The sequence below is a fragment of the Mycteria americana genome, chromosome 9 (genome assembly GCF_035582795.1).
Source record: "Mycteria americana isolate JAX WOST 10 ecotype Jacksonville Zoo and Gardens chromosome 9, USCA_MyAme_1.0, whole genome shotgun sequence".
Lineage (NCBI taxonomy): Eukaryota > Metazoa > Chordata > Aves > Ciconiiformes > Ciconiidae > Mycteria > Mycteria americana.
The window spans coordinates 32595947-32621035 of record NC_134373.1 but is presented as its reverse complement, the minus strand read 5'-3'; the positions used below and the strand labels follow the sequence as shown (position 1 = coordinate 32621035).

At 41.2% G+C, this 25089-nt stretch overlaps 1 protein-coding gene across 6 annotated transcripts in view; it reads right to left on the bottom strand.

Annotated features, from left to right (window-relative positions):
* KALRN (kalirin RhoGEF kinase) overlaps nt 1–25089 on the bottom strand; it is a 534707-nt gene that overhangs the window by 326749 nt on the left and 182869 nt on the right. For all 6 annotated transcript variants that reach the window (XR_012777086.1, XR_012777087.1, XM_075511732.1 and 3 more), the window contains exon 4: nt 24126–24240. Coding sequence is in view for 4 of the 6 variants with exons in the window: in XM_075511732.1 (XP_075367847.1) it covers nt 24126–24240 (115 nt within the window). In the remaining 2 variants the exon portion in view is untranslated. The remainder of the gene's footprint in view (nt 1–24125; nt 24241–25089) is intronic.

The following is a 25089-nucleotide window of genomic DNA, read 5'->3' as shown; positions in this document are numbered from 1 at the left end:
AGGTTCAAAAGACATCAACAAGTAACAACTGTTTCACTAATAATACAAAACTCAATACAATGCTCTTCATTACAAAGAGGATTTCCTTACTTGATTGGTCCCATAGGCATGTGAGTTCCTGTATGAAATAAAATAAGTGAAAAGACGGGTGCAAAATTATAGTGCAGATAATGTACAAATGGATGGTATTTATCATTTTGAGCAAATCTAACTCTATTTCAAGAACCTTGCTCACAGTCTCGCAGAAGTGGCTCTGCCTGCAATTTTTTTCTTTAATGAGATGAATGGTACTAACCTGTAACAAGACCTGTGGGTCTGTAGTCTCATTACAGAATTTGATCTCCCCGGCACAGTGATAATTCCACATGTCTTTCTCTTTGCAGAAAATTAACACCTGATTTCTAAACCTGCTTGTCAAAAACTATTATTTAACAGTGTTTAAACTGTTGCAAGCGAGAAAGCTGTCTGCTCATTATTTCTACTTTCAGTTGCCGAGCATGCTGTGGAGAGGGGTGCCTTTGAGAGCACTTATACTATACAAGCAGGCAGCCAGATACTAATCGGGTACTAATACCTCAGAGAAAGAAGGGGGAGATAAGAAAATTATTCAAATTGTAAGCTCTTCAGGGCAGGGACCATCTGCCATGCTGTGTTTGTCTAAGGAGCCTGCCTTGGTGGAGGTCTCCAGGTACCTATACTCATACTACAGTCTTCAGCTGTCTAGAATGAATTCCAACAAATTACTCTTCAGGAAACTATAGATGCAAATCCAAAGAATTAAAAATGATGAGTAATAACAGTCTGCAAAAACACAACTGAACACATATGTGAAAGTACAAAAGGCTTACATAAATGTGGGGACATCTCATAAGCAATTTAGTTAAAAAAAAAAAAACTAAAAAAGGCCAAAATTTAAGTTGCAATATCCAAATATTTACAGCTATTGATAGGGTCCTAAAAATGTTGGCCTTGTGTAGACATAATGAAGGACCTATAAACCGTGGTGAGTCAGAGCAATCTGTGAAGATTTGTCATCTTTGACAGTCAGTCGTTTTTCTTCAGTTACCTCAACATATATTGAGGAAACGACCCTAGGTTCCTTTTGAATAGTCTAGCCATGCTTATTGAATTTATTGTTTAAAAGCAACAACTCAAACCCTTCCCAGTTTAGCAATTGATTGGGAAAAGCATCAGTAGCAATCAAGCTTCCTCCACACCGTCTGAGCAAGAGATGCCTTATCCCTGGCTCCCAAGACACTACATCAATCCACATATCTATTACGCACAAGTAATCATTTTAGGATGGCAATTAATGTTGATTGGGTGCTTAATTTTTTCCGGTATTGATATTTGACCAGAAACTGGAGAAAACACTCAGATCAAGGTATTTGGACAATCCATCAGCCTTTTGGCTGCTCATCTGGACTCGATTTGCAACAGTGGACACAAAATATTTGATAGTTGATATGTCATTTCAGTTGCTACACTGCTTTTAAGCAACGACAAAGACCAGCTTCTAAGTTTAATAAAAATACCCTAGAATATTTGTGAAAACAATACTTACAATCTGGATTTTTGTAAAAAAAAAGCATAAAATTGAAACTCAGAAGCAGATGTGATAATTTTGTCAAAATAAATGCCTTTATTTGGTTTCTAGGGTACTTTCATAAGGTTATTTTCTCAAATTTCCTCTTTAATTCAGGCACATTCTAAATTGTATTTTCTTTGGCAAGAGCTGGCTTGCTGGGTACCAAATGGGTTTAAGGACTTCATGCTTTCTGATTAATCTTTCAAATACCTATCATTGATTATGTGTATTTTTCATCCTTACAGTTTGGCCAAAGCTTCTGGCATTTAGAAGCTTCAGCACTTGATTAGCTGAAATAACATAATACCTCCATTCCCATTTTGCAGTCATGAGTTAATAACAAAGAAGAGCATTTAGCATGCCTGTTGGACCACTAAAAGCACAGATCTGACATGTATAGCATCTCATTCAAAATATGATTTGATAACAGTGAGAGCAAGATCTCCTTTAAGGAGGGTCAGTGTAACCTTGTCAGGAGACACTCTCAGCATAACAAGTAGCTCTACAAGCATCAATTTGTAAGCACAAAATCTGCAGGAACTTAATTATTTTTGAGATCACCATTCCTTTGACAAATGTGGCTGTAGTCAGCCAATTGATTCAAAAGCTGAGGGCGGAAAAGGGAGAGGAAGAGGAGAAAAATGGATATGTGAAAGCCTCCAAGCACAAACTGTTATCCCAAAGGCCTCATTTCATACTAAGACCAAACTAACTCTGCTGCCTAGTTTCCATATCAAAATGTGCCAAGGATCACTTCAGTAACTTACGTGTTAATATTTCTGATCAATTGCAATGTTTTATTCATCTTGTCTGTGGTTTGTTTACTCAGCTTGAAAATGAAGCTAGATGGGGAGGTTTATAATCAGCATCACTTACTGACTTTCATACTTTGGTTCTACATTACCATGTTGAGCCTGAAGATCACCTTGTCAATAGAAATAGTCAGTCAACTATATTTATAATATACTTTCCAATATATTTAGAGGACCAGATAAAGTCCTTTCTAGTAGACCTGTTCATCAAGCACTCCTGAATCAGCATTACTTATTAAAATATTTTACTCCATTTAATACTTCTCAGCAAAACATACCTTGCTCATTATCACAGTTACCAGGTATGTTCCTGAACTTTCACACCATCAATCTGAGTTGTCACCCGCATCCCCTAGTGACTGTGGCTGTTCAGCATGATGAGGCAGTTTGTCTTCTCAAAGACCCTAGGACACCTGTGACCGCTAATCCTCACATGTCCCTTACGTGCCGGTATATCAGTGACCAGCGGAGGAAGGTAGTGATGCACATCCTGAGAGCACCATTACTCTGGAATAACAATACACAGAAAGCTCCCACCAGAGAACTTCAGCTACCTAAAAGACCGTAGGTAGACAGACTTCATTCTAAATTTTCCTTCTTACATTTTCTAACTTAGTTTCACAATGCTTTTTTGTAATTAGAGGAGAAAGAGTCATCCAGCCTCCATTTCCAATTAATCCTTTCTTCCTTACCGTGACCTAAATTTGTTTCTTCTGTTTCAGCGCTGAAAAGGAATCACTCATTCTCACTTTTCTTTTTTAAAAAGAGGAAGAAAGAAATTGAAGCCAGTTTCACCCTGGCTGGAGCTGGACATAAAGCAGTGATCTAGAGAAATTTCAGTGACATGTTGTAAAAAGACTTGGAGCCAGCGAGGTCTGGTCACAGACAAACCTCCTGTCTCTGCTTTCCAGCCACTGCTCTTAGGGGACATAAGGTGTGATTGCAAATGGCACAAGAATGCAGATGTGTGGGCTGCACAATGTCCACATGCAACCCCCATCTCTGGCCCCATGTCAACAGGAGGGAACAGAAAGACAGAAAAAAGCCCAGATATTTTGGCAGAAGCTAACTGGTGCCAGAACGGGTCCTCCTGCTATTCTCAAGCAAGTAACTTATTTTGGTATTCAATTTTTACTTCTAAGAAAAATGGCTCTGAAGTCAAAGCAGTTCTGTTGCAAAATGATGTAAGCTCGGAAGAACTCAGACACCAGCTAGGTGTAAGAAAACCTTTTCCAAATATGTAACCATGATCCTGTGAGCTCCTGAGAGTTGTGAGAGGTGCAGGTCCCAGACGGTATCTCTGTCAGGATTCAGCAGGGCTGTGTTGTGCTGTCTTCTACCGAGGTAAAAATCCTGATCTACATCATTACACCCAGACCAGAACTGGGACCCAGAGCTCTGCAGGCATTCGTCCTCCTATTTAATTGAGCAAATAAACACTATTTGAGAAGCTTCCTGTCTTCATTCAAATAGCAGCGATATAAAACACAGCTGTGTCCAAGAATGCATGATTGCAGCTGTTAAAGCCAAATCTGGAGGACGAATATTATAATTTTTCACATTCCTATTAAGTTTCTGCTGGTAAATAATGCCTTCATATAAACCCATTTACCCTCTTCCCTTTTTGTTGTTGCATGTCTACTATATTTGGATCAATATCTGGCAGGTCTTCCTTGAAACAGCTGCTGAGATAAATATGAAATTAATCAGGGCTTTGTTTTGTTGAAGCAGGGCTACATTTAAAGATTTGTTACTACAACAAAGAAATATTTGAACAGTAAGTACCATTCAACTATCTCTTGAGCATTTAAAGTCTTGTATTTGAGATGATTTAGCAGAAACAAAACAAAAACCCCTTACTAAATGAAAATTATATGTTATTGACATTTGCTGGAAAAAATAAATATTAGGGTTGTGTTGCAATATAAACACACCATTCTTGAAAAGGTTTGGATGAGCAGAGGCTATTGAGAATATGTTTGGAGATTCCAACCCATTGGATTCCAGGTGAGAAATAAATATATATGGTTGTACTTAGCACAGCCAAACTAGTAAGACTTTAAAAAGAAATATATCTTTTCGCCTGCACTTTAAGCATTTTTTGTACTTCAAACAAGGAGACCATGAAGTCCATTTCACATGCAGTCACTATAAAGTTTAGTCTACAGTCAACAGTGCCAGATTTTCACATAAGGAAAAGGATACTTCATCTGGGCAATGACTGCTTGGGGCTCTCAGACCCAGGATCCTGATTTATCAGTTCAAGGCATCAGTGACTTAGTAAGTGAGTGAATGGAGCACGGTGAACAGCTCCAGGAATTCCAGTCATCACAGCAAAACACAGTCACCCCAGAATGGAAAATCTCCAGATTGCAAATACATATATTTCGTTGAAATGCATTGTGGGAGGCAGAGTTACCCATAGTGGAAAGACCTTTTATAGCATAAATAAGCCTGCAAACATGTTCGGCTCACGCAAAGAATGATTAATGTAGGTCTAGACAATAGACAGCGGCACCTGGTGAAATCCAGTATATGTAGGCAGACACCATGCCAAATTCAATGTAAGCAGGTATAACCACTCTGGGACTAGCACACTTCATCCAGGCCTTAATTGGACTCATAGATGAAGACAGGAAAAAATACTCTTCAAAGATGCTAAAAATCACTTTTTCTAAGGAGTATTGACATTTCTTGCAGTAAGGACTCATCAGTTGTCAGATGCTACTGCTGGCAGTACAGGAGAGCAATGTACATCCATGTACAGAAGAGCTGTAACTAAAATAAGGAACTAAGGAGAGAAGGTGAGAAATTACACATTAATTCAAAATAAGATGTTTCATGATGAGTGCAGGTTCTCATGAAAGTGCGTACTGAATTAAAAACCGAAAAAAGGCTTTTATAACAGACTTTACAAAGGCTGTTATAAAAGTTACAAATTTCAATATAACAAAATATTCTGTTTAGGCCTTTTCAGATGAAATGTCTTTTTTTTCATTTTGTTCCCTTTTGTTTGATCAGACAACATACAAAAAGGACCAAAAACTTTGAATTTTATCAAAATATTTTGATTGACATAATATTTTAGAGGTATTTTTGGTAAGAAATTTCTGAATTTTTTTGATTTTTCCTTATTTAAAAATCTGCACTTCGAAATAGCAGATTCTTCCACAAATAAGTAACTTAACTTCTGCCCATTTGCAGTGCAGAGTTCAGCATGAGAGTCGCTTTGCACTTTTTATCTTCTAAGCAGAAGTGATATAACCATTCTTTGAGGCTTACAAGATTTTGGCTGGAGTCCACACACTCGTTTTATTTAAGGGCACACAGTGGATTCAAGTGCATCTGTTAGGAGGAAAGGTTGAGTGCTACATCCCAGAAACACTCTGCGGTCCCTGCAATGAGTCTGTTTTGCTAAGACACTACGTGAGAATTTGAGTTCTCTTACTTTAGAAGTGTACGATTTAAAAACTGATGCCTCCATTTTCCCCAGGTTGGACAATGGGCACAGACCATGACTAATAAATCAGTGGTACTCATTTTTTTTTTGAGCTCCACCCCTATACAAACAAAGTGGGCCCTTGTAGGCACAATGATTTACCCAAAATAGTTCACTTATCTGATAGATGCTTCCTGCCGTGCCAGGCTGGGTGAAGACTGCCTGTGGTATTACATCCAGAAAGGCCTGCTCTGAAGCTAGAGAATCAATCTATGTTACAAGATATACTTGTAAAATCAATTTTTGTGTATTCCTTTACACAGCAGACTTTACTCACTTTTTCAAGTAACTACCATGATAGCATTGAGAGGAGAAAAAGTCCTTTTTACTGAGTCCTCAAGAGACAGTGGATACTGATGTGCTATTCAGCTTCAAAACATCTAGCTCATGTCTGATTTTTTCTGAGTCTGTCTCGTAGCAAGGCCAGGCTCTCTCACGCTGTCTAGCAAGGGGGACTAAGCCTTGCCAATGAAGCTACTTGATGTGACGTATACCTTATTATTTGAATGGAGACATAAATGCGTGATAGATCAAAATCACTGATGCTGACTGAGCACAAACAAGTCGATTATTCGGTATTTCAAAGGGAACAGAAGTCCCAAAAGATACCATTGACCCCCAGAGTGAGAAAGCTGGATCCAAAAAGCTTCTGGAGAACAAAGATGAATCCAACAGTCAAATCATGGAACCAAAACCTGGCAATAACCGTGCAGACCTCCACTGACCCTCTGAGCTAACACTCTGCCTGTCTTCCCAAGAGTACTTGAGGTATTTCTCCAGCCTCAGATGCTCTCACCTTTGTAGGAGATTGAGCTGCTTAGATGCCTGTGTGCAGTCCCCTCAGTTTTACGGTCCATCATGATAAGACACTTTCCCACCCTGATGGGAACTCACATATTGGTGTCATGCCAACAGTTTTAAGGTTGCTTCCCTTATGACCCTGAATTTCTGTCACGACCACTAATAATTTCAGGTCTCCATCAGTACCTCTTCCCATCAGTCACCACTAATTGGAAAAACCCAGAGCAACTGTTTCATCAACTAAAGCAGGTTCAGATAAATGCTCTGAAAAGTAATTTCCTGGTTTCAGCTGCCTGCTCCCTTTCCTCTATTAGCTATATTCCTTCTCTACCAAAAGCACAATAAAACTTCACGTGCAAGTCCATCTACAAGCGCCACATGTGAACACACATCATCCTATCCATCTCAGGAACTGCATACCCCACGTGGTACTTTTCCTGCTGCCAGACCTGAAAATTACATTGACAAATTAATGTATGCCAGGATAGGAACAATAGGAATCTGCTAGTCAGAGAACTCTTACAAATTATCGCAGATATCAGCCAGCCCATGGTAATAAAAATCACAGAGCAGATTCAGGGAGCACTGCACCTAAGGATATTTGGCCTAATATCGAGTGGCTCATTTGATCTGCAAGAGACACATCAAAGATACGTCACAGGCCACATCTACTCCATCAGGTTTCCTACCTGTGAGTTAAATTAATGCAATATAACATCCTGTGTAGAAATGGGCCTCATGCCACAGGCTTCTGTAGCAAGTTGAACTGCCAGTCACCCCCCGGACAACAACTTGCGAGAAACAACAGAAAGCATTTCATACTCGCTCTGCAAACCTCTAGCCTCACAGTGGACACATCACCCAGTATAAGAAAAGCCAACTAAGTATAACTCCCTGACACTGAGATAACACAAATAAGTGTAAGTATTTTCCTTTCAATTATAGCTTCACGGTTTATTCATTTTTTACATCTGGCTGGAGCACTGCAGTCCACAGGATAAGACTGAGAGTCAGGCAATCCTAGCTGGGTTGCTCACCTCCTTCTTGTGTTTCTGTGTTATAGCTCAACTCTACCTCCGTTTTTTTTTATCTGTAAAATGGGTGTTACTGTACTTTTCTTTATTGAGGCTAATGCATTCTTCCAGTGCATGTATTATATTTACCACATTTTCAGACACAGGTAGGATACATAATTGCAGGAGAATTACCAATTGCAAATAGTCACGGCCACTTCATGGTTAATTCACAAAAGCCAAAGAGAGATCACTTAATAATCTGAGCATGTGCTGATTTATCCATGCTGGGCTATATTCTCTGTTACACGTGTGCTGATTTTATACAGGGAGCATTTATTGCTCTATACATATGCTTATCTAATTGTACTGAATACACATGCTTTATTAAACTCATAAATGAGCACATTTATGGGTCTATGTGAAAGTAGAGCCCTTCATATTTTATTTATAAAGTGGGACAATGGAACTGCATTGACATAGAACATCCATTTAATTCAGAGGATTTAGGGTTGTCCCACAGATTTTGCTATTTTTTGCCAGAATCAAAGCTTTTGGTTTTTTTAATTAGATTTCCAGCCCATCTGCTTGCAAAGATAGCCTTGACAATATAAACTAATGCACATTTGTCTTGCTGAGTCTGCAGCCAGTGGAAAGAAACAATGAGACTAGGAGAACAGTGAACTTGCACTCTCTGTCTTATTGGGGTGTTAACTAAAAAGCCAATTCTGACTGCCTAAATGCCAGGATTCTTAACTATTTCATTGCAGTTAATTTTGCCACCAAACCTGCAGATAAAATGTTTGTCAATGTCCTGAATGATTCGCATAAGCTCTTGCCCATTTTGATGACCAAGCTGTACAATTCAGGCTGGCAATTAGGACCAGGCAAGTACCTGGCCAAATATATACGCCTTCAATTATAACCAAGGATTTTGCTCTTTCTTTAATGTGTGGAGTAAAAGCATTGATCACAGCATAATCAGACAGCTAGTACAAGGAGCCTATAGTGGAAAAAGATTGCAAAACCACATTGTTTTGGATTTGATGTAGAACCCACAGGAGCACTAGCCTAATACATAATTTTAAGTGCTTTATGATATAAAACTAAGGAAAACATTAAAATCTCTGTTGCTATGACATGCTTTACAAACAGCATAGAAAACATAGCTCAAATAGACTCAGATTTTTTCCTGCCACTTGAACATAATAAGAATACTGCACTGGTCTCTTATGAGAGTGACTATACCAATTCATAGTACTTCAATGCTAAAATCACCCACAAAACTAATGACTCTAAAAAGAACTGATATTCCTTCATTTTCTGTAATTACCGATTCCAAACTTGAATAACTCTTTCAACCCTCTTTGATATAAGCTCTCCTAAAATCATTAACAATATATGTTTACGCCCATCAAGCAAGCTCACACAGGTTGTTGATATCTGAAAATAAAGAGGTAAGATTGAGTCTGAGTTTATGACAACGGTTGATGCCTGAATTATCACATTGTGGGGATGCTGCATGCATGCAGTCATATCCTAATACTGGGTTTTTAAAGGACAGTAATGTTCAATGACCATGCTTCTTTAATCCTACGGTCATCTGATAAAAATATCTTCCACCTGGTTCCTGTTTGTATGGTTGTGCCTCACAATATAGGGAGCTTGATTAAGCAATTAAGATGGTGCATGAAGCACATGTTTACACTTGCTGGATATGGATGGACTTATGTATGCACTTGACTGCTTTTCTGGAGGAGGATCACAGTACTTAAACAAGACTTGGGAAAAGGACATGGGAAGTAGAAGCCTGCAGGCCAGGCAGGCCTTTTACTGCTTTAGTTGACCTCTTGTGTCCATTTCCAAGTTTATTTTAGTAAATTAATGTGTTAGCCTAAAAAAGTATTGATACCCTCCTTTCATTTGTGACTAAGAGCAGATATGGTGAAGGCATGTTTCCACCTTGATGATTTCCTTGTTACACCCCTGGCAATTTACACAGTGAGTAAGTATCTTTCTTGTGTCATAGGATGTAAGAGAGTCGTAGAAAAGTCCTAGGCTTGGTGAATGGCTGCCTAGACAGATCCTCTCTAGGCTGTTATTTTGAGATACATTTCTTGCTTGATTCTGTTTGCAGAGCAGATATATATTTCCAGTACGTTCAGATTCTGTTGAAGTCAGCTGTAGCCTGGAAGAACCAACAGATGAATCCTGTGATTTTCACAGGAGGCACCTATCAAAGGTAGGAGGAACTAATGGTTTGATAAATCAATCCAGACCCACTCATAAAATTACCTGATATATTCAATTTTTTCCAACTACTTTAAAATCCACCAAAAAAAGTCCTGTTACATCATCTGGTGATAATGACTTCTTTGTTCTTCTCTCTGACCCATCTAATGAAAATAGTTTATCATTAGCTTTGTTAGAACTTGACCAATATTTGAATCTATGTAATGCAAAACATAAAATGCTCCATACATTACTTTTAGCACTGGAAGAACAAACTTACATTATAAGAATGCTGTCATAACCTGCTGTATCATCTTTCATCCTGAAGGATCTTAAAGAGCTCTGCCATGAGTAATCAGGTGTTAAATAAAACAGGGTCTAATATTATGCTTTAGAGTATTTCACTCAACAACAAAAGCAGAAGGAACTGCCTTTTGTAGTGGACTTAGACAAAGAACAAAAGACACCCCAGAAGACCTCTGACAATTTCCTTTGAAAAGGAACTTAATTCTGGCCAAGAAAATGAGAAATACGAGAAGAAAAGCAAGGACTTAAAAAGCTATGTGCCAAAAAATGTTCACAGGTGCAGGAATTACACTTTTAACAGAATCCCTAATTACACATCTGACTTTTGGCATCTTTTCAAGGCAGCATGAACACAGTTAAGGTTCTTTTGTGTATTTGTGTCCTCCCACAAAAAAGGCAAAAACGTGGTTTCATTTGTAAAAACAATTATAAGTCAATTACCACTAAGGAGGCAAAGCGAGCACAATATTGGCAAGATGGACTTCAGCTTCTGGAAATACTGAGTTGTCACCAATTTTAAAAGCCCAGAAATGGAGATCAAGACAACTCTGCGCTGGTACTGTATCCGATACATTTATTTGATTTATATTGCTCCACTTCCTGTACCTTATTCAAACATGTCTGCTTTAATTTTCCAAGTGCTGCTGGGAATGTATGAAATATATAATATATATTTTAACATGAGGACAATTAGCATCTTATTCACTAAGGCAAATATTTCTAAGCCTAGTGTCAAAGTTAGAGCAGGTGGATCCTCAAGTGGCCTCTTTCTCAAAAGTACTGAGTTGATTTTACCTACCATAAATGTATGCCTTTCTCATACAATTAGTAGTGCCCAACAAGTCATCAGAAAAGTGCTGCTGATGCTAATATATCACAGATGCAATTTAACAGTCCATAAAACTACGGAGATGAAGCATCCTACAGAGTTCATTCCTAAATGAAAATCCCAGGAAACCTTTTTAGCTGATCCTATTTTCCTGTCACCTACCATATACCATCTGACACTCCAAAATCATTGGGGAGGCTGTTCTGGAAATTAAGGAGCAACTGAGATTTCCGGTAAGCCTGGTAAGTGTGGAATGATATAACAGTTGAGTTCTGCCTTGTGAACAGAGAAGAAACAAACCTTAAAAACCCCGCACATATTGCTTGTGTATTTGATTCCTAGTCTAACAGTTCATTAACAAAGCAGAGCTTCCAGACATTCTTCCTATGGGTAAGGTTGTCCGCTACTTTCCTATATACCTGCTTTTTAATTAGATTTTGGAATGGAATCACAGTTCCTACCCACAAATCTCCAGGGGAAGCAAAATCTAAACTAATCTGTGATCCCAGAGATGTTTGCTTCTCCAGATGCAGTTTCTGAACTAAATTACAAATGTTGTAGAAACAGAAGAATGGAGAAATAAGGGGACATAACCACAAAATTGGATGTGATTAATCAGTGTTGTAAGAGTTCAGTTCTGTCTTGAGAATGGAGGAAAAAGAGGTCTTAAAGAAAAAGAACATACTGCCTATTTGATTAATTCTTAGACTAACAGTTTATTAACAAGGCAGCATTTCCAGCCATTCTTCCTATGCATAAGATCACCCAATAGTTTATCAGGAACCTGCTTTTTATTTAGATATTTTTTTGAATTACAGTTCTTCTGTAAGTTCTTCTTCTACTGCCTAGGCTCGCTGCATGGCAAAATGGTACATTTGTAATGAGACGCTTTTATCAAGTGCATTTTCTAAGGTCAGGAGGTGACACAGTACATGGGCAATTTCTTACGCAATGCTCCCAAGACAGTATTGGGAAATACAACTTTAAAGACCCTGCTTCCCAGAAATGAGAGGTCTAATCAGTGCATACTATTAAAGGGACCTGTATTTCCATCTCATGTAACATAATTATAATAAAACCACTTAGGGTTTTCTACCTTCAAGTTGTAAAAATATCAGCTAATTTTGTTTCCCAAACCTTTATGAGGTGTCTCCTGTGTGGACTGGTAAATTCGGGTTATACAGTTAAACCAAGGGAGAAGACAACTCACTGTTGAGTCTGGAACTAAAATTCAGGAAGCTCTGACTATGTGTCTTCCCTGATGTTCCAGGATGGCACCTACCTTAGTGCAAATGTGACCTAAACGGGTGGCCTAAATTAAACCTGAGGCTCCCATCTGATTACCATCTACAAAGATCACAAGACACAAGCAGAGCTGCTAATAAACATAGTCCTTAGTTGGTGGTCTAAGCAGAGCTGCTAAGGCTACTGAAAAGGAAACGCAGTTTTAGTCTCCAATTAGGACTGACTCACAATAGAAAAAAATGGAAGGAAAAAATTGCACTGCTGCATTAGCAGAGGACTTTGGCTTCTAGGGCGGTCAACTGCTGAATCACAGAAGATTGAGCTAGAAGAGACCTATTAAATCATCCTAGCCAGGGATGTTGTTGGTACTTTGCCAAGAAAGAATAGTAATCAGTACCATAAGCCTACCTTTCTTGCAGCTAATCTTTCACTAGCATTAAATTAACATGCAAATAAAGAGGGATGGTTGGATATTTTAGAGGTATAGTATTTAAAGAATATTTGAAAATATGGAATACAAAAGTCTCCATCCACTATTACTGATGGTATGCCTTTTTCATGTGAGATACAAAGTGTAAGTGTGGATGAAATGTGTACAGGAAGCCCATTTGGAGATCTCTAAGGGAAAAAACTTTTATTCCTAGTGGATATGATGTTTTCCCATGGAGCTGTTTAATACCATGCAACAGCACTTCAGAACATAGCATTCATTCTTGACCTGAAACGAAGTATTTTGCTGATCGTCCCTCAGGATCACCAAAACCGTTTACCATGCTTTGCAGAATGTTAGCCTGCAGAGAAAATTTGAAATCACACCCTGGAGTTCCAAAGTATCATAGCCCCATGTATGGGTACAATGTGCATTTTAAAATGCCATAAAGTTTCTGCTAAGGATCCCGCCCATCTCCATATTAATGCTGTGTTGGTATCCTTATTATTTTTATTCGTTAAATGGATACATTTAATAACTGCTTGGATGCTGAACGCTGGCTTAGGACTGGGGGAGGAAAAAGGGTTGAATTTTACCAAGCAAAGGTTTCTAACAAGTAATTCTTTCAAACTAAATTTCAAAAAGTAATATTTATTTGATCCTCAGTGACAAAATCAATAGCAGAAGCATCTGGCTTGCCAGATGCTCAAATAAATAAATTAACGATCAAACTTAACTCATCCTTCTAGTAAAAGACTAAGTGCTAATATTACTGCATAGACATTAGAGATTGTCAGTTCTTATTGTATTCCCATGGGAAACAGGGTGATAGAGGAGAGCTACATCATATGACCATCACATACACACTTGAGTAGTGCACAGGGAAGGCATATGAAAGCAGCCTGAATTTGGCTGGAGATGAACTGCTGCTGCTGTTACAATTTTCAGAGAGAGATGCTATTGTTCTACAAAGCCAACGCTCTACTACAATTTCTATTCGGTGACTTTAACCAAAAGGACCATTCAGCAAAGATGTCCCTTGTAAATATGGCGTTGAGCCTACAGCAGGTTCCTACTTTCTCGTTCGCACTGTAGCGGGGGTGCGTGGAAGAGGTGCAGGATATTTCCCTGAATCAGCTGCAGGACAAAGGAAAGCTGTTCCGGTGCTTTGGCTTTTTGGTGAAGTACCACAAAGGAACTTCATAAAATATTACATGGCTGGAAAATTCTCCAGAGACTAAGGTTTCTCTTTAAACCTAGACATAAAATAAAGCCCTGTGTACACAGGCAGGGAAACCAATGCTCCCTTGTTAATAGCAGAAAAGTACACTGTGGCACACGTTGCAGACCAGACAATATCTGCCCAGTCAAAAGCATGTTTGAGTTACACTTTTCCGCCTTTTCTTAGGGGGGAAGGAGAGATTCTAGAATTATTTTTCTTATTTATGATTTTATTTTGTGTTAAGGTATTTCTCTCTCTCTCTCTTTTTTTTTTTCCTTAATCTAAGTAGCCCAACAGCCTCACACCACATAGTTACAATTACGTTTTGCTGCACACAGCGTTACAGGATCCACAGGGAACTCTGCAGCCGTGCCAGGATCCACAAGGAAAACATTAAACACCACAGACCGACTTGGTTAGGAGCACCTTGTGGAAAACAAGAAGAAACCATTGATGAGATTTACAACTGCCTACCAAACTTGGATACCAATTCCCTTTGCAAACAGCAGGGAATTGAGCATCCCAACCTCTGAGACAAATTTTGCCAGTCCCAACCCATACTTTCCATGCTGTAAGAGCATCAGCCTGCTCAATACCATATGTTACCATGAATTGGTCATTGTTCTATTTTAGTATGATCCAATTTTCTAATACCATAAACTAGCATGCACTTTTATGAGCACGGGAACTGCTGAACCCTTGGTTTGCACATTGATTCTCTAATGTTTAATAACAAATTTGCCTCTTGCATGCTCTGGAGATATCCCCTCTACCTCCAGTCTCTAAGAAGGGGTGAGTTCAGACCACCTTTCCCTCTCTGTGGACACTAATTAGGTCTCTTTCCTTGACACAGCTGTCTATTCTCATTAAATTTGTAGGCATTTAGTATTCTTGAGAGTCTTCTCTGACAGATTTGGTTTAAACGGTGACTGACAGACAGCACGATTGCATAAGCTTTTTATCTTTTGGAGACAAGGCTAAAAATATATTCCTGAAAACACATCTTCAGTCCTACTCAAGCTGTGCACTGGGGAATCCAGACTTTGGAGCAGCATCCACTTCCATCCATCCGATGAGGATAAGGACCAGGCAGTCTAGACTGAGATGATTCCACTTCTGTGTCTCCCATTATTTGCTCCATATTGGCACACAGTAAAGGTCTCATCCTTTCTCCATGGGAGTTTAGAAGAACTTTCCATTGACATTAAGATACCTTTGACAATGTTCCCGTTACAAAGCAGACTGCAAAGCACAGCAGTTGTTTTCCTGCTTCTAATGACATCCATGAAGAAGGTGGCATAAGATGCTTCCAAATTACAATAATTTCTATGAGTGAAAAGGATGTAGCACGTACTGGAGTTACTGATGAGGAATGCAAGCACCCATGCTGGAATGAGACAAAAACCATTTTCCAGTCTCTGCAAAAACCGTAGGAAAGAGATCATTGAAAAGAAAAGTTAGGATTGGCTGAATCACTGCATATTCTGCTGACGGCTGCTGACAGCTTCAGGAGGGAACCGCACACAGCCAGTGCCAGCTCTGTTGCCAGTGCGCCGCTCCCACAAAAGGTCTCTGTTCGCTAATTTTAGCCCTTCTGAATTACTGCTCACATTAGCGCAAACCTGCCTTCTCCATAGAAGTCTCCAGGTTGCTGCTGCCTGGACCTCTCGGAGTACTGTGGAGCCACAAATCTGATGGTTTAAAAGCCCACGAGGAGGATGCAACAGCTTTAAATCAGCACTAGCACGGAAAAGGCCAGAGAGGGCAGCACGGCAAAGTGTGCTGCAGAGACTCACAAACCACTTGTCAGAGACCCACTGAGGAAGAGGATGGAGAAAATGATGTTCTGCATAAAATTTATAGCAGGCTGCGGTGCCCACCGGCTCCTCACCAGTGATCGGGTGCAGGATATATCGTAGTTTACAAGTTTCTGCCTTTTCTCCATCACTTCAGCTCCTTCTTCCAGGCACCAAATGCCGGTACAATCAACATGAAAAAGCCATTTAGCAAGGAGGAACAATGCTGATCTAATCCCCAGATCGAGGGCTTGGACGGAGCTCAAAAAGCAGAGCGCGGCAGCACAGCACTACATGAGACAGCTCAGAGGATGGGATCAGGCCCCAGACCCCGCCGGGTGTCACTCCGTCACGGAGGCTCCTGCATCCTAGCAGTAGTGGTGTGCGTGCTGAGGGGGTTTCTTTTGCTGTTTGCTCCAGATTGGAGAAAGCCGAGCAGAATCCTCCCAGCCCAAACCCCTTGTTGGAAATGCAGTCAGGCACTACCTACAACATCGCTAGCAGAAATACAGTGCCACAGGGAGCGGCTGCACAGGGCAGGCACCCATCCTGCGTGGGAGAGCCAGAGATCAGCAGCCCCCAGCCCGTGCCAGGGAGCTGAGCAGCATCTGAGGCTCCCCCGAGAGACAGCTGGGGTCTTCTCCGTGTCTGGGCAAAGCTCAGACCCCTGTGCCATCAATCCCTCAGGACGCCTTGAGGAGGCTCAGGTGACACCGCTGCATGGGGTAACCATCCTTACAGGAGGTTGCTGTTTCCAGGTCAGCCCCCCTTGGCCATGCCTGTGGTGGGAAGCGCTGCCACAGGCATCTCTGCCTCTGCTCAGAGGGCTTTAGGAGCCCTCCAGTCCCTCCTCTCTCAGTGAGAAAGATTGAAGCCAGGTGCGGTCATGCTGTGGAGCCATGGCTCGGCAGCAGCAGGCTGTTGGCCATTTTCTGTGCAGTGGACCGGGGAAGATGGGGGCTGTGGAGAAGGACTCCGCTCACTGCCATCCTTCTGGCTGCTCTGAACTTGCAGCCTGAATGCGCTGCCTGTGGGGAGGAAAAACAGCCTGCAGCTGGGAGGGTAGGGCAGGAGCAAAAAAGGCCAGACCAGTAAAACCAAAAGGTACTGGATCTGAACTGGGTAGAGACACTCGCTTTGCTGCCTGGGAAGAGCACAAAGTAAAACGGTGACCTTTTATTCCATCGGATGCGTCCCCTCATTGAGCCCTATCTGCTGACTCCGCTGAAGAAGGCGTGACTGAGCTCTCACTGGGCTGGAAAAGCAGCACAGCGCTGGGAAAAGGAACTTCTCTTCCAGACCTGTGCATTTTCTCTGTACGTTAAACTTGGCCTGCAGGGCTACCTCTGCAATCCTAAATCTTCAAATGAGTAACCCACTGGAGAATCTTTATGTTGGAGACGTTAGATGAACCAGAAAGAACCCAACATGACTTTGAAATCTCAGCATGAGTCTGCGTGGTTGGCAGTAGGAGAAAACTGGACCCTCTCCCCTACCCTGTAAAAAAGAACAATTGCCTTGGAAATAATTCAGACACAATAAATGAGGGATTCCTTCATATTCACTGTTTTCAATTGCAGATTTATAGTCTAAAATTAAGCAGATGTTGAGTGTTGAATAGAATGCTTAAAAACACAATGGCAAGTTGAAATCCTAGTTTCTCTGCATGTGGCAATCAGTAATTTCAATTATTTATTGGAACACAATAATATATAATAAAATGGAGCAAGCTACTAAAGAATATAGAAATACTGAAGAAGTTAGTGTGAAAAAACAGTAACAGTCTTCCAAAATGGTGCAAATATTTTTGGATACAAGATAGACAACTTACAAAGGGATTTGCAAAGTATTTTCTATGTCTTTTAAGGAATTTATTTCAAATAAGGAATTCAGTCTTGAAATAACATCAACCTTTATTTTATTTATTTATTTGAGTCCCCGAACTCATGTTCTGAAACAAGACAATCAAATCTCCATGAGTTTGTCTCAATATTAACATTATGTTACTCTCATTTGCCTCTATTTCACAATAGATAGAGGAGAGAGACTTCTGCTAGACCAAATAGAAGATATTGATGATCGCTGGTAGAAGTGATATGCAGAGCCCAGCTTACCCTGCCTTTTATTAGTCTTTAGAAGAAAAAGGCTACGTGAGCTGTGCAATTCACAGTACATTAACTACAGAGCTCTGTATCATGCTATTTGTGGTGTTCATCACTAAACCAGCCTGAAAACACTTGCACTGTTATCCAGCTGGAAGGCAGAGCAGGGCTCAGCGGCTAACCAGGCTGGAACCAGTCCGAGAGCACTCTCAGATCCCACAGAGAGCAGAGGAACAGAGGACATTTGCTTTAGGTCCAGAGCTCTGCAAGGTCGGTCCTTACACTATCCAGGAAAACAGCAACAGGCAATGAAAGCAGGCAGTAATTTGGAAACTGATACGGAAAGCCCCCATTTACCTTAGGATTGGACTAATTTCCCAAAAAATTCCAGGGATTAAAAATAAACAAACATGGGAAATGAAAATCTTGTACCTATTTAAAAAACCCCACAGATCTATACAAAATAGTGTCACAAGAGCTGGAGAGGCTGTTGTTTTCATCCCTCTGCTGCAAGACAGGAGGGACAATACCTGCACCATTCCTGATAGGCCTTCTAACAGGGTCTCCAAGACAGAGATGCTAAAGAAACCTGCTTCATTTCTTCAGTCTATGATTTTAATCCATTTCTTTTTGTCCCGTTTGCCACATACACTGAGATCAAATTGTTTCCTTTAGCTCACTCTTGCATACCGCATTGTAATCACATAACTTTTACTTTCCCTCTCTTTAACCTAAGCATTCCCAACACCTTCAATCTTTTCTCATAATTCCTGCTCCCCAGGCTCTGACGGCTTTTGTTGCTTCCTCTGCACTTCTAGGAAGTCCACATTTTCTAGCAGCTTCTGGTAAACAGGGGAGCTTGCTGGGCTGGCAGCTGTAGACACTTACTGCAGAATTTCGACATCGGTTAGCCACTGTCCACTTATCGAGGAATAAAATGTCTCAATAGGTCGTTATCACAGCTGGAAGGAAATAGAGATCCTCTTTTGAAGACCTGATCTCCAGCCAGAGGTGAACATGTAACCTGGTCCTGAGGTGGTCAGTAAAGGGATGCAGGAAGCAAAACAGAGTGATGTGGTCAGAAACCTTTTAACAGGATAAGGTGAGACCACCAACTATTTCCACAGAAGTCCCCCAGTCCCTAACAGATGGTGATAACAACTTCACGTACCAACACCACATACAGTGGAGGCTGGACTTGAACTGGCTATTGAGTGGCAAAAGGCTCTTAAATTCACTAGCATTCATGTCAGTTATATACTCCTAATGAGGTTCTTTCTCCAAAATACGCTTACGATTTTTTTTTTTTTAAATCAAATTATATCTGAAGAAAATACTAAACCTCCATTAGCCTCATTAGCTTCACTTCATTTTTTACTCTGGTATTTTCACACAAGTGTATGGTGGAATAATTATCTTATAGATGGCACCAGATATTTAGTTACTAAAATTAGTATGAAGTCCCTGGTGTTATTTTTAAAATACATGGTTATTTTTGTAGATCTACAATAGCCTCCAGAAAAAAAAAGATCCTCAAAAGCTTCTTTTGTGCTAGGATCATGTAACAGAAATTAGAGCTCTAGGGTTTAATTCCTATCAATCAACAAAATGAGTTTCACACTACTCCCGGCCGGAGAAGCTAATATACACAGTACCACAGGCCGTCAGAGAAGAGCCTAAAATAAATCCAAGAGTGGGTGAGTATTGCTACATTTTGCCATCCCCTGTATTGTTCTTCTCATTTTATAAAGCCCCAGTCACTGAACTAATTATTAGAGGCACTTAAGTTGTTTTACTGATCCTAGCACCTTTCATCGAACTTGGGCAGCTCTGAGGAGCTGCTCAAACACACAGGCTTGTCCCTTGGAAACATTTTGCTGCTGTTATGAGCCCTGGATGTCCCCCAGAACAGGGAAATATTTGAGCAGGTTTTTAAACAGAGGACAAATAAAAAGTAGATGCCTTTAAAAATACAGGCCTCCAAGGCATCTCGGGTTTCCCCCTCTGCAGCGAGCACAGAAGACTGCTTATCTTGGCTCCAAAACAGATTGATGTGTTCAGCCGGAAGATTCACTATAGCTGACAGAGAACATTTCCTTCATCGTATTGCTTCACCATGCGAGGAGATAACTCAGGCTAATAATATTCTGTCTCCTTTTTATCCTCCTATAGCCTACGCATAACTTGATTCTTAATTCCAAAGGGCTCGCAGAGGAGATTGGCCTGGTGCTAGTTTCATTTACACACATATAAATCAAAACTCAGTCTACCGGAATAGATCACACTGCACTGGTGTTAAAAAATAAAATCCTCAGTGAGGCCAGAAAATTCCCCCTCAGCTCCCCCGATCATAAACACCATGTTATCCTAGATTCAGTCACGCCCTCCAAATTTCTAAACATTGCATCCCATTTAAATTTGCATGTAAATAGGAGCTATCCTGATTCACAAGAAATACAGCTTCGCCTATCCAGAAAGCATTAGTGCAAATGTAAAACAAGCAGAAAATGGCAGAGTGGTAGAAACCTGGCATCCGTGGTAATTATCTTTACTTTTAATGAATAGCATCTTCCTTTCTTAGTAACTAATTATAGTGGAACTGTTTGGAGAAAAGGACCTCGTGATATGCCTGAAAGAACCAGTGTACAGCACCCAACCAGGACCACATTCGTCCAGTGTCAGATACCCACTCGCAACCTCCTCCTAGTACCCAAGACTGCAGGATCAGGCTTTTGAATCTTCCAGGACCCCTAAGTCCCCCCAGGTACCATGGACTGCAAGGTTCCCATTTTGGGATATGAACAAACAGCGTTCCTCCATCTGAAGTCTTAACCCCCAAGCAGTAACCCTCAGGAAACCCCACTGACTGCAGGCACCTGCCTGGCCGTGACTCGCAGCTGCATGAAAGCGCTCACTATTCTGCTTTAACTCAAACACACATTGCTGCTTTCAGAAAGCCCACATTATTATTCTGGTTTTGAAGAAGGAATTGCGGAAAGCTGAATCAGAAACTTTGAAAACTGCTAGCAAGACCTGGTTTCACTTACCCTAATCTATCATCATATTTCATCACCAATCTCATACCTGCTCAAAGCTCCCAGCAATGTGCCACTTCTGCCCCCTCCATTAAGATATAAAACAAGGGTTAAGTGACAGATAGTATCAATGTGGATAGCAACCTGTCTCACTCAGAAACCATTGCACTGGGAATAAAGAAAGAATTATTATACTGGTGTCAATATGATAAATTACCACCTCTTTTTTTCCTAAAGAATTGCTAGTTTTTCAACTAGCACAGAAAACTCTTCCCCTTTCAGCACTCTGAACATCAGAGCCATTTCTCCTGACATCCTGTTCAGAGTCTCTGCTAATGAAACTGTTCATTTTGGTGGATGGCTGATGCAGTTGTTTATTACAGCACTCATCTTGGAATAAATATGAACTGGGAGCCAGTGATATGAATTCAAACTGTTCCTTCCATATATTTGTTTCCAAAAAGTAAATAAGTTTGAAAGCTCCGCTGGTTGCCCTTGTTAAAGTGAACAAAATGTTTAGGGAAAATGAATTTTTAGTGTTTTCTCACACCGCACAGGTTACACAATCCCACGTGCCAAACCCACGAAGTTTGTGGTCACGTTTCCCTCCTACAGCAGTGAGTTCACAGCTGCGGCACCAGACAAAACGGGACTAGGAGGAACCTAAAGAAGTCACCTCCTGATTCATCATCCCCTCTCCCTAACATTTATACCCGTGCCAGAGGTTTGCCTGTAGAGTTATGGAGGAATTTAAGAAGAAATTAGATGACTTATTCTAGTGCTAATGGGAATCCATTAGAAATCTCTTCCTCATGTCCAGCCTAAGCTTCCCTTGCTTTGGTGTAACACTTTTGGTTCTTGTCCTAGCCCTACGAACCCTTTTCTTCTGCAGCATCACAACACACTTTCAAAGACCCTTCTCACTCTCGTCTGTTCTCTAGGCTGAGCAACCTCTACCCTTTCAATCCCTCCTTGACAGGCCACTTTTTCTAGACCTCTGACCACTCTTGCTGCTTTCTGCTCCACACCTCTCAATGTGTAATATCCCAAACAGGAGGCAGCACGCTCTGGTTAATGTCTCCACAGAACCAATCTGCAAGGATCCTTGGGAAACTGGTGAAAGTGTTTCAGGAGTAGCCAGTCCTTCACTGCTGGGCACATTTTCATGATGGGAAGTCATACTGCAGAGGAAGGAATGTTCTCTGGTATAACTAGACAGATGTCCTTCAAACGCTTCAAACATCAGGGCAGAACGAGGCTTTGCAGTGGGGACCAGGAAGGGGAATGCTTTTTTAGTGTTTCTAGAGAGACAAGCAGCTGGGTCTTGTATTAGTTCCTTCAGCATGCACCTCTGTCCCCCAGCTTCTGCATCATCAGAAAAGAATCGCTGGTGGACAACCAAAAGCAGCATCAAAGACTTGAGCTAACCAATTTAGTTGTGTTAGAGTGGGGAACAGAGGGGATGTATCTTGCTATTACTGCCACCTCCGTGAGGGAAGAGCAATTAATAGAAAAGGTAAGAAGGTAAACGTTACCTTCTTACCTTACCTTTTACCTTCTTACCTTACCTTACGTTACCTTCTTACCTTATCTTACCTTACCTTCTTACCTAACTTTACCGTTACCTTACCTAAAGGTAAGGTAAACGTTAGAAGGTAATTTTTGCTGTGCAATTGCTTGCAACCCCAAGCAATGTCATATCTTCATATTTGCAACCGCGTAAAAAAGGGTAAGATGTAAGGAAGCAGTTTCATTACTGCAGCAGCTGGAGGGGGATTGCCAAGCCCTGGGACACGCACTCCCAGGGAGTGACCTACTGCTCTCCCAGCCCCGCAGCATGTCCATAATCTCTCTCACAATATGGTTGAAAATAGAGCTGGCTAGAGGAAAAAAGGGGAGGGGGTGGGGAGAAAAGCAAACCAGCTCAGCTTATTAGTAAAATCTTGATGAGCAAAAGTCCAACGCAGCAAAAAATGCATCACCAGAGGACTTGTGACGTCCAGGAAACAAGCACTGGCAGATCTGGCAGACGTGGCTGCGTTTGCCCCTCACTCTCCGTAGCCGAGTGATGAGTCTCCAAATAGCCCTCAACTCTCTTCCATACCAAACACGGGACCTTTGTTCCCTGCACATCGCATGTTTAAAGGAACTGAGTGCGTTTCCGAGGCCCTTACCTCTTGACTTCCAGATGCAGCCAACCCCTCTGCCCTTCAGGTGTTAACTTCACACTCTTTGCAAAAATATGGGCACTGTTTAACAGGTCATAGCCTAGGTTTAAAAAAGGAGCTCCTGGGTGGCACAGGGTGTGTTATTGCAACTCTGAACATCCCTTCTCAGCCCCTCAGATGCCCTGGGATAACCTTCACCTCAATAACCGGTGCAGTGGTTATTGGGTAAGGATATTTGGCAAGCTTGAAAATAGGGAAAGGAAGCTGGATGAGGGTGTACATAGCCTCGTACTCTCCAAGGCATTAAACATTGGCTCAGAAATACCTACCTGGGCACTGAGCCCTACAAACTGTCTCCCAAAGCTTGCAAAGATAAATGTGCACTGGCAACAGACTTTTCCTCCCGTGTCCCTGGGAAAGGGATGGGGACTGGCATGTTGGAGGAGGGACATGGGGACTAATGCAGGGTAAGGTGCTGGTTTACATGCAGAAGCATTTGAAATGCCTTTCTTTGAAAGCTTCCCCCTTGGTCCACCCATGTTCCTTCCCGAGCCTGGAGAAAGCTCTGGGAAGTGCTGGAGCAGAAAGATCTGCCTCCTCGCACAGGGCAGGCTCTCCTCCCCAGCAACTACAGTCCCCTACCCCAGCTCTCCTGAACCTCCCACAAGGTATTAAAAAGCAACAGCAGACAGCAGGCTCTCTCCAGCTTGCTATATTTAACTGCAGACCTCTAAGCACTCTCCTCCCTTTCCACTCCTCTAGAAGAGCCGCGCAGAAACACGAGGAACGAGAGCTGCTCCTCATTGCTGTCGCGAGCCTGAAGCCCAGGTTTGCTCGCACTGCCTCTGCTCTGGGGCTCCCGCGTTGCCGCGTGTGCGATAAAAACCATCGGAGCATACACAGGAGGAGGAAGGGAACACTTTTGTTTCTCCGTCCCAAGAACTGAAGGTACTAAATGTTAATACTTGGAAATCAGCATCTGCCAAGAACAAGTTCTCCACCCACCCATCCACCCTAAGCTTTGAAGTGTTTTCTTTCTAGCTTTACCTTGGCACGCTGGCCAAATAAGTCACAAGTTTCCGAAGGTCTTCCTGCCTTATTCTGTCGTGATTGCTGCGGGCTGGGAAGGTCAAGACAGGACCACCTCGTTTATCACGGCCACCTGTGGAAAATAAAGGATTGTTAGAAAATCAGGCAGGAAGCACATGTCAAAAAAACTATGTGCACTGAATTGATAAACATAAATTATGGCACATTCAAGAGCCCGTGCACTCTTTGTAGCTTTCAGGCTTGCCTAATTGAGGAAGACATGCTTGCATTTGCTAGAGTTCCAAAGGGGGGCAAATAAAATAAAAAAAAAAACAAAACAACAACACAGAAGGAAAATTGCTACTAGTATTTCTTCTGACTTTCACCTAATCCCATCAAATCTAATGTAACTGCCAATCCAAGCAGGCAATGCTAATGAAATCCTACTGTGGGGATAGTTTTAAACTCGTCAACACCAAGAAAGTGAAAGTATTTGTCACTGTTACTCAGTGTGTTGCATTGTTCATTGCCAGATAGTTTACAACATCCCGCCAGTTAGAAGCGATGTATCCCTGTAAAGTTTATGCAGCAAGACGTTCTAAGCTATCTGACAATTCATTAGAAATTGAAATTTTGATTAGAAATTCATGTCTTCTATACTTTCTATTTAGAGAGTGTTGTTGGCAATTGGAATGATTTTTGGTTTTGGGTTTTTTTTTTCTGTAGCTTTCCTGTCTTAAAATCCACTCCTTCTAAACTGCCAGTGTCTGGCACTTCCTCTTTTACATCAATTTTCAAAGGGCTTAGCCATAAAGGAATGACTCTACCCTGAATTATACAATCACAAATATAGGGGTGAATACTATCTACTGTACAGCACCTTATTTTATTCTCTGCTGTGAATAGAGTTTAATAAACTTGAAACTGAAATCTAGTGCCTCACTCAGTGTTTAGTTTTTTCTTCACATATTATCACAGGATT